At 44.0% G+C, this 13,979-nt stretch overlaps 1 protein-coding gene across 1 annotated transcript; it reads right to left on the reverse strand.

Annotated features, from left to right (window-relative positions):
- Positions 1–518: 518 nt before the first annotated feature.
- KCNJ8 (potassium inwardly rectifying channel subfamily J member 8) lies at positions 519–7,205 on the reverse strand. Its single transcript, XM_062194926.1, has 3 exons — positions 7,130–7,205; positions 5,908–6,351; positions 519–2,147 (listed from the first exon to the last, which is right to left on the reverse strand). Exons 2-3 carry the CDS (start codon positions 6,279–6,281, stop codon positions 1,247–1,249), a joined length of 1,275 nt encoding a protein of 424 aa, XP_062050910.1. The 5' UTR covers positions 6,282–6,351; positions 7,130–7,205; the 3' UTR covers positions 519–1,246.
- Between the last annotated feature and the right edge of the window lie 6,774 nt (positions 7,206–13,979).

Consider the following 13,979-nt stretch of genomic DNA (forward strand, 5'->3'; position numbering starts at 1 on the left):
TTTGGCACAGCTGGTTAGGCCACCACCTGCTATGCCAGCATCCCATATGAGGGTTGGTTCAAGCCCCAGCTGTCCCACTTCTGATCCAGCTCCTTATTTATGTGCCTGGGAAGGCAATGGAATATGGCCCAAGTGCTTGGATCCCTTCCGCCCATGTGGAGACAGAGATGGGAGTTCCAGGCTCCTGGCTTTGACCTGGCTCAGCCCCAGCCATTGAAGACGTAGAGTGAACCAACAGATGGAAGATCACTTTCTCTCTCTCCCTCTTTGTAACTCTACCTTTCAAATATTTTTTTTAAAAGAAACACATAAAAGAAAATCCAAGAGGACACTTAAACCTGACATGAAATTAAAACAAAACAGAATTACTCCTAGAGCAGTGGATCATAGAATGAGAAATACTGGAAGTGTGTATTACCACAAAGCGACATCTTGTTCCCCTGCCTCTAAATATGATATTTTTGAAAATTTTATCTTGAGATGATTTTGTGAAAGAGGAACCACAGAACTGCAATAAGTACAAAGAAAGATTTTTAATCAAATACGCAGTACAATATTTCCTTGTGGGGGTCGGCTCTTAAGTGAGAAGCTGAAAGAAGTGACCGTCACTGTGGGGAACTCAATCCTCAATGGGGCAGAATCTGGCCCTTCTCCAAAGATTGCTCGCTCAGTTCTGCCCCGAGAGGCTGTTACGAAGTGGACCAGGAAACCTGCAAAAGTCACTGTGAAAGACCAAATAGATGAGGCGAATCTGCTGAGAAACAGACACTGCAATTCTTAACAGGTGTATTTCCGTGGAGGAAGGAGAAGGTTAATACATAAAAGGTGTGAACATAGTTTTAGCTTTATTCCTCCTATTGCATTTGTACTTCCAGAGTACAAAATAGAAAGAGATCTGTGGTTCCACCAAAGTAAGCATTTCAAACTGATCCATTCCCTGGCCAGATTCAAGGTCTACTACTATTAATATTAATCCTGGTGTTTTGGATTGAGAGAGATGACTTCCTCCCACTTCCCTCACATCTGTCACACACATCATTGCCACTTGTGCGCATAGGCAACAAGTGTAACCCATGAGCCTTTCTGATTTGTGTGTTATTGCTTATTAATACAGAAGGTGCTGCTTCTTGAATATGAACATCAGTGTATTAAAATGCCGGAAAATGGTTGTGTTCTGGCTCCCGTTCCGCCTGACAGCGGTTGGCACAAACTATAGAAATGTGGGATGTCTTGGGGTCCTTCCCCGTCATGATTCTGAGGTGTTCTGATTTCCTTCGGGGGTCATAAATTGCACCTTTGGCACAATGAGGGAAGAGTTGTTCCTTCGGATGGAGTTGTTCCTCCTCATGGAGTTGTTCCTCCGCATGGAATTGCGCTTCCGCAGAGAATTCTGATGGGACAGTTCGCTCTTCTGGAGGGTCTGGATCAGGATGGACGGCTTCTCATCCAGCTCCCGGGCACTGCACCGTGGGGCAGCCACTTTCATGGTGTTGCCGAATTTGGAGTAATCCACGGAGTACACTCCTTCCTCCTCGGTCACGATAGACACGAAGCGGTGGCCCCACTGGATCTCCTCGGCTATGTAGGAGGTTCGCGCTTGGGTGGTAATGCCCGTAGTTTCGACCACTCCTTCCAGGATCACTATGACCTCCAGGTCTTGGTTGGCGAGGTCAGTGGCGGAGATGTCATAGAGGGGGCTGCGCTTGTCAATCACGTGGCAGATGATCAACGGGGCCACGAGGAAAATGTTGTTGCTCTCAATGGGGTTGTCCACGGGGATGTCGAGCTGGTGGATGGGCACCACCTCCCCCTCGGGGGTGGTCGTCTTCCTGACCACCTGGATGCGCACCGAGGCGCTGATGATCATGCTCTTGCGCAGGTCGCCCACCCGGAACATGAAGCACAGCTTGCCATTTCGGACGGCGATCACCGCATGGCGGCTGAAGATCAGAGTCTCCGCCCTCCGGTGCGCCTGAGCTGTCTTCATGAAGATGCAGCCCAGCATGACTGCGTTGATGATCAGACCCACGATGTTCTGCAGAATCAGCACTGTGATGGCCAGAGGGCACTCCTCGGTCATCATTCTCCCTCCGAAGCCGATAGTCACTTGAACTTCAATGGAGAACAGGAAAGCAGAGGTGAAAGACCTGCATGGGAGGACACCAGACACAACGCCATCAGGTCACAGCTTGAGTAACGGATCATGTCCTGAGACGAACTGGTTTGCTTCCTCTAAAAGCTACTAGTGTTTTCAGAAAGACCACCCCACTTGACAGATTCCTGGTTCTCAGCACATACATGGCCTCGCTCCAGATGTCTGTCTGGACCTCCAGCCTTCTTGGGGGCAATTCTATCCATGCTTTCCAGGTCTACAGAGATATGTCTAGTTCTGTAAAAGCTTAACCGAATAAACATACCTATATGTTCGTAGGCATATTTTACTTTGTCAAACACTCTACCTTCACAAGGCATAGTTTACTTGATAAAACTTGGTACCAGGTACTTAGTATTGCTGGCATTTCTGTGTTTAAGAGATGTGGATCTTATCGAAGGCATTCATAACCTTTAAATTCCTACTCAATAGCTAACACTTGTGTACCTTATACAGTATAAAATACAGTGAGGATGAGTGCAAAACACGTCAGTCCTGAATAATAGGATTTTAAATGTGAAAGTATGCCTTACTATTTCAAAAGAATAGGTTTTTAGAGATCATCTCATTTTGTTCTCTAGTGATGTAGAGAATATTGAAGCTATTATAGGAAGAATTTGAAGCTTAGTAAATAACTGGGTAAAGATCTTGTAATGATGACAAACTTGAGTCCTTTCCATTCCTGCCTACTGCTCTGAAAGGGGCAAAGTGAATGAGCCAGGAAGTGTCGGGTTTTTCTTGGGATGTGTCTGCAAACTGTGTATCTCCCTATCCTAGTGAATAGGTGCTGATTCCAAGGTTCAGGATAGACTTTGGAAAGACCTTTGAAAAGCTCTTAAATCATTCTGAAGTTGCTGGTTGAGAATCAACACATTTGGTGGTTATGAATTTACTCATTTTAACCACATATCCAGTATTCCTGTGGCTTCTTCATAGAAACAATATGAGCCTTATCATTGCCATTAACCCCCATTACAAACTTCTCTCATTTTGTAAATACAAACCACGCATCAGCCAGGCACAATAAGTGAGCAAGGTGGGAAAACTTTGGAGTCCTTGGCATACAGAGTGCAATTCAGCAGGAGCCCAAGAGGGGTAGGCAAGTATATACCAGTGACTCTTGGCTAGCTGTTAAGTGGAGTGCAAAAGTTACCTTTTTCCTCTTGTGTGACAAAAAGAATTCATTGAAAAATAGAATAATTACTTTTTTTTGTACCAGCTATACACAAGAAGATAAATGATATGATCCAGAACCATGGTAAAGAACAGGAATAACCCACAGATGAGGGGCATGGATACAATCCAGTCTCCAATAACACATTCATGCTTTACTGAACAACAGCCCCGGATGCCTTGTTCTAATGCTTTGAGAGACCATTCACGTGCCATATTTTGCATTTATTTTATGGAAAAAATTCAGTTCTAAACCTTACATATCCTGCAAGATCCAGCCTTTTATGCAAAGCAATCTCAAGAAAGAAAATTAAGTAGCTGCTCCTTGGTTCTGTGACAGAGAAAGTGAGGTTGAATAATGAGGAGGAGGAAATACGTTGTTCTATTTTCTGACTCATGTTAGAACGGCATCTATACAGAGGAGAAAGTGAGTCATTCTAAAATAAGAATGGCCAAACTTGTTAGGAAATACTGATGAATATCCATTGAAAAACATTGCTTTCAATTTTGATGCTGTGGTTGGACATTGAACTTATGAAAATAAAGGAAAGGCAAAGAGTAAGAATTACTATTAGTCATCCTTTGAGGTCCCTTTGGGAGTGAATAAAGATTTCTCTGTGTCTATACCTCCAGCAAAAAAAAAAAAAATTTTTTTTGTTATGGTTGGTTTGTTCTGATTAAACTATGTAGAGATTAAAGTTTAAATAGCACCATAACACTAAAATAATTAAGAAACCTTAAAAAGTAAAAAAAAAATAAGTAAAAAGTGCAATTTAAAATGTTAAAATTATTCTGCTGAGAAAATCAACTTTTTCCCATTGTATTTTCCACATGACGTCTGTTGTTGACACCAACTGAAATGCTACAGGAAACAGAATGTGTTTCAGAAGGCATTTTGTTTGAAAAAAAAAAAGGAAGTAGCAGTAAACAGCTTTTAATAACCAGTACACTCTGAAATTTGTCTAAAAAACATTGAAAGGCTATCACTTTTCATGATCTCTATATTTAAAATTGTCTAATTTCTTTTTCATGGGAAAAGGTGATGCATGTGTCCTATGAATAAAACCTGTCATTTATTTTCAAAGGTTTTATTATTACATGTACCTTTTTTATCAATATCTGCTACGTATTTATTAAATTTTTTTTTTGCTATGAGAATTATTTACATTATCAGTGTAGGTTTTAAAAAAAAAAAACAGTATTATAGACCATGACAATGGACCTCCAAATACTTACTGAATAATACTTTATAACTAGTATACTAATGATCACCTGTATTTTTCTCCTACATTTAACTTTGAGGCCAAAATTGTTGACAAACTTGAGAAAAGAAAATAATACCTACTGGTGGTAAAGTAATGGATCCACTCAATATTGTTTTCTGTCCTCAAAATCTGAGCTGGAATCTGTAGTTGTGCTCTGTGAATATGACTACTGCTTCCCTGCCTCCAGGGCAGGCACTGCAGCCACAGAGCAGAAGGAAACAGTGCACAAACTCACTCTGCTTTATTCTTGCAGTGGAAAGCTGTGCAAAGCAGCTCTCCTAGGATTTCAGGGTCATGAAAAGTCTCCTTTACGGTTTCCTGGCAGTGCAGTGCCTGTCCAAGGTCCTTTGCTTTGTGCATGCTTTGATTGGGAAATTTATTCAGAATATGCCCTGGAAATTTTTCCTGTATTTATCTTTTTGCTTCTAAGAGAACTTTTTTTTTTTTTTTGCAATTGATATAAATTACCTCTATCTTCCAACAAAACAAAACAGTCCAACTAAATCTGCTTAGGCCAATAAAAGGTAACTTACCACTTCTTGAAATACTTAATGATACAAGGAAGAAGCTAACGTTAGGTAATATAAGACTGTCTTGTTCTATTACAACTTTGAAAGAAGACCACAACATTAATTTATTTCCACATAACCTCTTCCATGAAAATTTTGGATTAATTTCCATTAAAAATTAATAGTCTTACTGTGAATCTTAACTTTGCCTTCACTGGGTTTTAAACTTCAATAGCTCTGTTAAGATGATCTTGATAAAGAAGAACTTATATTTATTTCAGTTATTAAATTTTTAGTAGATTTTAAAAATCCAGGACACCCCCTCATTGCCTTCTCCATTTTCTAATTTTTGAAAATGCTATGCATGAGAGAATTCATGGAAAAATAGTACTAACAGTCACACAATGATTTTTTTTTTGATAATCAGAGATGATTACCACTGACATTGGAACAATGCACAGCTTCTTCAAGCTGAAACTAAATGAGTGCCTTCTTGGAGTAAGGGGTGCTGTGGAATTCATGAACCTACAATTGTTGAATACCAGGTATAGCACTCAGGCCAGCGCCAAGGATGGAAGTGTCACACTTTCAGGGACTCTTCATCCACAAAGCTACACTTAGAAAGATGTGCAATGTGTTGGCTGTGGCTTTTCCCCCTTTCATGTGGCTTTTTTTGTTTCTGAAGGTTCTAAAATCCTTGATCTTTTTTTCCAACAAAATAACAGGATGCCAAGAGGGAGGGCATCTGAACATTTTTTTGCTGCTGCCTCGCTTTCAACCCCAGCCTCGCCCCGCCGTGCGCTCCCACCTGACGTTGGTGACACACACTGTGGACTCCAAAGCACTCTTCTCCATGCCGCCCTTTTCCATGTAGGCGTAGATGTCGCCGTGGGCAAAGGCCACCAGCCACCACATGATGGCGAAGAGCAGCCAGCTGCAGAGGAAGGACATGGTGAAGATGACCAGCGTGTGGCGCCACTTGAGGTCCACCAGGGTGGTGAAGATATCCTGCAGGAAGCGCCCCTGCTCGCGAATGTTCTTGTGCGCCAGGTTGCAGGCCCCGCTCTTGGCGATGAAGCGCGCTTTGGGCAGGCGGTCGCGGATGCGCGGCTTGCGCAGGTTCTCCGCGGCGATGCGCGCCAGCACATACTCCTCCGGGATGATGCTCTTTCGGGCCAGCATGGTCCCGTCAGCATAGCCAGCCTATCCACCTGCCTCTGCCCAGCCTCTGCTGCCCTGGGGACCCGTCCTCCTGCAGAGGGAAATGTGGATTAAACACTAGAAGAGAGAACCCCCGAATGTCAGTTGCTCACCTCTATAGTCGTACTCGGGGACAAGCCAAAACAAACAAAAAAACCCGCGTCTGGCTGCGCTTGGTTAGGTTCTGGGCTCGCAGAAAAGTTATCTGATCTGAATCGGGACCATTGTTTCGATGTCGTCATTCCGAACACACCTGGGGGGCACAGGCTCGGTTCAGCAAAGCAGGAGGCAGCCTGGAGGCAGCAGGCGCTAAGATAATTCTTTGCGATTAACCGATTAACCGCATCTGCCGGTGAGTTCAGAGGCACCTGCGCGCGGCGCGGAGGAGGAAAACCGAGAGCAGCTGGGTACTCGAGCCCTGACAGATGGAGCAATAGTACAAGCAAAGAGGGAGAAAATTCTTCCCCTGTTTTTACAACAGCAAAGGCCGCGTGGCCTCGTGCGTCTTAGGAACTCGTTAAAAGCAACCTCACAACCATATTCAGTGCGCTACGCAACTCGAACATAACGAAGAATAATTTGCAATGGGAAGGAAGGGCGAGCCGCGTTTCCAAAAAACGCACGAAAGAGTTTCCCGTGGCGCTCCCGCCGCACTCCGAACTTCTTTGCAGCGAACGGGGGTAAACCCAAGCCGCGCGCAAACCCGCAGCGCCGTGGGCTGCGGGCTGTGGCGGGGTCAAGGCAGCGCCGCGGTGCTTGGCGTGTTCAGCCTTTGGCGGGGACGCGGGCAGCCTCCCCCTCCCGTGCCCCGGAGGCGCGCCGAGACTTACAGACTGCGAGCCCCGCGCGCGGCCGCTGCCCCTCGCGGCTCCCGCGGGCGCACCGCGGGCGGCTCCACGGCGCTCCCATGCCGGCGCCGCGCGGGAAGCCGGGGCCCCAGCGCCGGAGGCACGGATCCGGGCGCCGCTGGTCCCAAGCTGCAGAGCGATAAAACTAAAGGTGCACGGGGAGTCCGCGCGCGGGGAGGGCTGGAGGAAGGGGTGGGTGGGTGTGGACCGTCCTCTCCCCTCCCCTCCCCCGGCTCAGCGCTGCGCCCTGGGCCCCTGCTGGCTGCAGCCGAGGTTTTGGGGGCGCGGAGCTTGGAAGGGATGCTTCCCAAAATCAGCCTTCTCCGCGACCGCGAGGGCTCTGTTGCGCGCCAGGGGTGGGGGCGGGAGAGCGCGGGCCGGGGAAGGGGCGGCCCGGGGAGGGCGGGGCCCGCCGTGCGCACTGGGTTCCCAGTAGCCGCGACCCCCCCCCCGCGCTTGCGGGACACCGTAGGCTTTAAAAGGCTCTGCGCGTGGGGGAGAGAGCTGTGCAGTCCAAGATCGCTGACGTAAAGCGATCTGTGTTTTTATTTTCACTTTATTTTGTAACCTGGGCAGATAGCTGGGCTATTTCAGGCTGAATTAAGCCAGAGTAGGAGAGAGATGCAAAGATATTCTTGCGAGGCGTTCAAGCTGTGTACAGGACACACAGTGGAACTGGTGTTAAATTTCCGTGGAAAAGGGACGGTGCCGGTGGTTGGTGTCCTGAAGCTTCAGCCACTTCTCAGGGAATTAACACACACAACTACCATGACAAAAAAAAAAAAAAAAAAAAAAAAAAAAAAAAAAAAAAAAAAAAAAAAAAAAAAACAGAAAAGGACTGGTGTTCTCGTTGGATGAAGAAATGTTACCCCAGTCAGGACCGCTGTCAACACTGGAGCACTGACCAGCCCTTCGGGCTGCAGCAATGGGCTGCCCCTGACAGCCTGTGGCTTCGCGCTCTTGTGCGGATAAGACAGGGCAGTGTCGCGCAGGCATGAGCATAGGGCGGATAACTTCCCATAGCTTGTTGCAAACGAGCCAGCGGAGACAAATGAATGGGCTTTCTCCTACAGGTCGAACTGCGTCGTGCTTTTGGCACTTGAGTTAATGGAAACTTGAATTCTTGGAGATTTCATGCATTTTCCAAGATTCAGGGCCGAAATGTGTATGGAGCATAAACACTGTGTGTAATGACCAGAAATCCTAAAATTAGTATTTAATGAAGGCAGATAAATAGTTTTTCCCCCTTGTGGAGAGATGTGCTTAACCCCTTCATGCCTAGGGGACCTGGTCCGTTACTGGTAGCTTTTCTCTACTCTCGTTAGTTTTTGCAGTAGTGTGTGAAGATCTGTTTGTGAAGTTGATCCCTTGCACTTTTATTTTACAATTAAGGTTGCTGTACAATTTATTATCCATTATTTTAGCTCAGACATCTATTTTGTAAAGTTAATTTTTTAGGTTTGTGTATCTAGAAATATATAAATATGTAAATGATTATTGCTGATGCTAAAGGAAGTTAATTACAAAAGACATTGATAATGCACGCAAGAATGATTAGAAACAAATACAACAAAATGACAGTTCAAATAAGAGACATTTAAGACTCAGACTAAAGAAATACTGTGGATTATTGGACATCTGATTAGATATATTTGGAGTATAGAGAAAATCAGAGGAAAACCATTCCACAGAGAGAAAATGGCATGGGCACAGTCCAGGAGTATGGCAAGAGTGGGCTGTATGTTAGAAAGACGATTAATTTAATCAGCATTGCTGAAGCCATGTGGGATTGGGCACTTGAATCCAGGACTCTGCTAAGCAGGCTTTGCCACCGCCGTTCTTAAAACATAATGACTTATTCACATTCCTGTCCTACCTAAGCCTATCCTCATGTAAAGAACTGCTAGAGGTATGGAGCACTGTACGGAGATGCTCAAAAAATATTTTTCAATCAATGAATGAAAAACATAAGTTTGGGAAAGCATGTTGGGATCCTGAAACAAAATGTAGATAGAATAAGATAGCTTACATGGTTCACCAAGGGATCTGGACTGCTTTCAACAGCAATGGTGAGGTGTGGAAAGATTGAAAGAGGGGGCAAGCATTTGGTTCAGCAGTTAAGACCCTGCTTTGAGACATCCACGTTGCATAGCAGAGTGCCTGGGTTCAAGTCTTGGGTTTCAGTCTTGGCGTGCAAAGCAGCTGCCTGCTAATGGGACATAGCAGATAGCTGGGACATAGCTCAGCTGCCTGGGTCTGACCCACTGACGTGATAGAGCTGGATGGAAGTCCAGGCTTGGTAGGGCTCGGGGCTTGGGGTTGGCCCAGCTCTGGCTGTTGCAGACAATTGAGAGTTAACCAGTGGATGGAAGATCTTTCTCTGTCACTGTACTTTTCAAATAACTAAATAAATTTAAAAAATTTGATCAGACAATAAAAAATAAGAGCTTGTTTTAGGAGGATTTATCAAGAAGCAGAGGATATGATATAGTGGCTTTCAGGGATGCCTTTCCAGTCCCTTGAGCTCCAAAATTCTATGGCTGGCGGAAGGGTGCACTGAAGCTATTGCACAAAGAATGAAGCCTTGGCTAACAAGTTATGTCAGCAGGCAACATACGAATCTATGTAAAAAATATTATGTAGAGTCAATATTAGGAGAGAGAGAAGTCAGAGGCAACTGATATTTATGGTTGTGACAAAGAAATAGTAAGAAAGATGGAATGAGAAGAGGCAAGCTGCTGAGAATTTGTGAGCATAGTTGCAATAAATCTTGGCTGAATCATGACAATGCTGCTCTTTTGCTATAATACATATTGTGTACTCCATTTTTTTTTCCCAGTGCGAGACAGGAGAATACTTCAACAATTTCATGGAAAAGGGAATTAAAAGCTGTTTATTTTTGTACAAAAAGTTTTAAATCTGTAGGTATTTTCATGACTCACATTTACAGTGGACTTTTTGAAGGCCCCACTTACGCATGGTTTTAAAATGCTTTTGCATGAAACTAAAACCCATCTTTTAGTTCCCATTTCTGCAAACATTGTGAAGTATATCCTTCAAATATGGTACATCCTTCCAAATATGCAATTTCAGCTTAAAATTTGACTCATTTCAAAATGAAAATATAAATTAATTAATTCAAAATAGGAGCACCTATCAAGGTCAAATTTTAAGAAATTAGTAAATTTTTGACAATTGGGTGTCTAAAAGTAAATAGTGGCCATTTAGAAAAAAGGTAACGAATGTGTGTTATAAAAATTGTACAGGGGCAAGTGTTGTGGCACAGCAGGTTAAGCCACCTTTTGAGATAGCCACATGTCATATTTGAGTCTTGGATCCTCTGCTTCCCATCTCGCTTATTGCTAGCGCACCTGGAAAGGCAGTGGGTGATGGCCAAAGTGCTTGAATCCCTGCACCCACATGGAAGATCTGGGTGGAATTCCTGGCTTCTGGCTTTGCCTAGCCCAGCCCTGGCTATTGCGGGTTTTTGGGGAATGAACCAGTATATGGAAGATCTGTGTCTCGTTCCCACTCCATCACTCTGTCTTTCAAATAAATACATCTCTTTTTTAAAAAAATCAGTAGTCTACCAAAATATTGAGAGATTTTTCCCCGCTGACATTTTTCCTTAACAGTTTGTGCCTTTCTGTCTCTCTCATTACCTCACACCCAGGGTCTCAAACCATTCCTAGCTTCTGTTGGTAGGTGCTCAATAACAAGGCTAAATGAGGGGCAGACAGCGAGTGCTTGATGCACGGTGTTTCTCTCTGTCTTGCATTTGCTGCCTCATCTCCTTTCCCTTCATGGTTTGGCAACCATTTCTCAGAACCGAGATAGGAAAGGTCAAGTATGGAATTCTGGACGTTTATGGCTGTCCTTATCTACGAAGACATCCTTACTCATCCCCTCTCCCCGCTCTATTTACCTTTTGGTGCTGCTTCCTTCTTGCCTCCCTTGCTCAGCAATTTCCAGAACAACTCCAAGTCAACGATAATTAAACTTGACTGGCATTTGCTGGCTGTGTCTCTACAACTTGGTCTTGATCTTAATGGAGACATACTTCTCTGTTCAACTGATTTTTCTGGACACAAAGTAGCTGCTCAAAAAGTATTTGTGATTGATTGATCTCTGTTCCCCTTTTGATCTTCCTATTTTATATTTTGATGCAAACAGTGAACATTTAAATTGACCTCTGGTGAGAAACTGGCCAAGAAAAAAATCAATTTTTCAAGAGCATATTTTTTTACTTAAGGCTTATTTTATTGATCTGTGTATTTAATCACTATTTTTCTGTTGTCCGGGAAAGGTTACATGTGTTTTCTTTACTGCTCAGTGATTTTCTTAATTGTTTTTTCAGTAGTGAAGACTTATACATGCCATACTCTTGGAGGAGACCAGAAATAAGTTTAGAACTGAACTCATTTTGTTTAAACATTATGACTTTCTTGATCATTCAGGAATTCTCTTTTTAGAAGATTGATTTATTTATTTGAAAAGCAGAGAGTAACAGAGAGAGGGAGAGAGAGAGAGAGATCCTCCAAACGCTAGCTTAATCCTCAGATGACCACAACAGCCAGGGCTGGTCCAGCCTGAGCAGGAGCCAGGAACTCAATCCTGTTCTCCTTTAAGAGTGGCAGGAGCTCAAGTCCCTTGGGCACCCTTTGCAGCTCTGTCAGCTGCATTAGCAGAGGGTTGGACTGGAAGCAGAGCAGCCAGTACTTGAACTGGCACTCCAACATGGGGATGCTGGCATTGCAAGCAGTGGCTCAACCCGCTGCACCACAACACCAGCTGCATATTTAGGAACCCTGTGAGAATCTGCTCATGTTTACATACCAAAGAGATTTATGGAGCTGGGATGCAATTCAGATACCTGTTCACTTGTGAGTAAGACCTGTCAGGTTCTGTTTAGATCCTAGGAGCATTTTATTGGGGAATATGGAAGTATTCTGCAGTTTTCGTTCTCCTAAGAAAAAAGGGCTTATTAGGCTCCTTTACACAAATGAAGAAAACAGCAGGCTGATCCTATACCCAATTTTCTGTTGTGTTGATTGCTACATACAAGTCAGGGAAGTCCTTGAAACCACTCCTGGGATCAAGGGTTGAAGTCCTTGCGTTTGGCGACTTTGTCTTTGACTTAGGAATTTTGAACTCGTGGATTTCCTGAGCCATATTAAACTTGAGAATTTGGAGAGTCTTCAAAATGACAATGGAAACGATTCATGTTAGCAGCTCAGATATTGGTTGGTCTCTTAGCTTGGTATGCTGCTTTATTAGTGTCCTCATATAAACCACTTTGGAACATATTGCTTTGGAATAAGCTTAATAAAACTGTTACATAAACTAGTAATCAAAACAGCATGTTTTAAACTCACTTTTTTGGAGTTATCTTGAAACAGGAATGGCAGTATAACTCTTGTTAGTTATCGTTCCAATGAGTTCAGAGAGCATTTCTTTTTGAGATAGAGATCTATTTATGAACAAAAATAATCATCTCATTTCTTCAAAGATATCCATTCAGTTTCTATGCACAACCCAGATTTAAGCCAGCTCACAGGTGAATTAGCAAGGTCTGGAAGCGGGAGCATTACTGGCAATCACTCCCTTCAATTTGTGCCTAGAAGAACAACATAAAATCCCTGATAGAAGGCATTCCTAGGGAGGAAACAGCAAACAAGTAGACAAGTAATATGACATTATAAGTAGGGTTAAGATTTATAAAGAAAACGAGTATAAGGATTGAAAGTAACTAGGGCCAGGATAGGTAGTTTTAGATAAGAGTTTAGAAGAGGCCTCTTTAAGAGGGTGACATTTGAATAAAGTGTCAGCCAGGTCATCAACTGGGGATAGTACTTCAGGTAGCCCAAGGTCAAGTGTAAAATCTTGCAGACAGGAAATAGCTGGAAGTGTTTGAAGGACAGTAGCGAAGTCGGTACTGAAGATGGAAAAGAACAAAATCGGAGGAGGTGGGAAAGTGGGCAGTGCACGCCCGTCCCCATCTCTCCCTCAGACGAGGGCCTGAATGTGTCCTCCAGGTGTGCCTGACGAATAATGACTGCGTCTGCCTGATACTGGCCATGAAGATCAGTGAGGCAGCTGCTTGAGAAAGCAGTAATTTTCTTCGTCTTGCATGGGAGTTGATTGGGGGATAGCAAAATGACTTATCTGAAATCACTTGCCTGGTGCATAGAAAGCTGTGAGAAGCTCAGGAGCTGATCCCAGTGACCAGATTTTGTTGCCCCTGGACAATATGTCAAAAGGATAGGTGTGCACCAGTGTTTGGCATGTGCATTCGTAGCAAACATTTGGTAACAATGTTTTGCCTCTCCAGGATCTTGTTGAGCAAAGATAAAGTGTAAAATCTTTGGCCTAGAAATTAAAATATCACTAGGGAGATAGGATGAATACTTCTAATAAAGTAAAGCACATTGAAAAGTCAGCTGGAGACTCTGTTGTCTACCCAGGTCTGGGAACTTCACAGAATTATGATGAGGGTACTCTGATTGGATTAGGGCCTGAACGTGTCCCCAAGGTGTGCATATGCTGGGAGTTTGGTCTCCAGTGTGGTGGTATGACAGGTGATGGGACTGTTAAGAGGAGGGGCCTCTCAGAAGGTGAGGAGGTCGTTGGGGGCATCACCTTTGGAAGGATTAATGCTGGTCCTTGGAATCAGTTTCCAAGAGAGTGGGTTATTATCAAGAAAACAAGCCTGACCCCTCGATCTCTCCAGTTTTGCTGTCTTGCCATGTAATCTTTCTAACATGCGACAGGAGGGCCTCACCAGATACCAAACTATGGGGTCACCTGCTCTTGTACTTTTAGCCTCCAAAAT

The sequence above is a fragment of the Lepus europaeus genome, chromosome 6, assembly GCF_033115175.1.
Source record: "Lepus europaeus isolate LE1 chromosome 6, mLepTim1.pri, whole genome shotgun sequence".
Classification (NCBI taxonomy): Eukaryota; Metazoa; Chordata; class Mammalia; order Lagomorpha; family Leporidae; genus Lepus; species Lepus europaeus.

Excerpts from the sequence above, each read along its gene's own strand:
- KCNJ8 (XM_062194926.1), bottom strand. The coding sequence starts at position 6,281 with ATGCTGGCCCGAAAGAGCATCATCCCGGAGGAGTATGTGCTGGCGCGC. Across the intron at positions 2,148-5,907 it reads GTGTGTGTCACCAACGTCAG|GTCTTTCACCTCTGCTTTCC; the intron begins GTGGGAGCGCAC and ends CCTCCCATGCAG.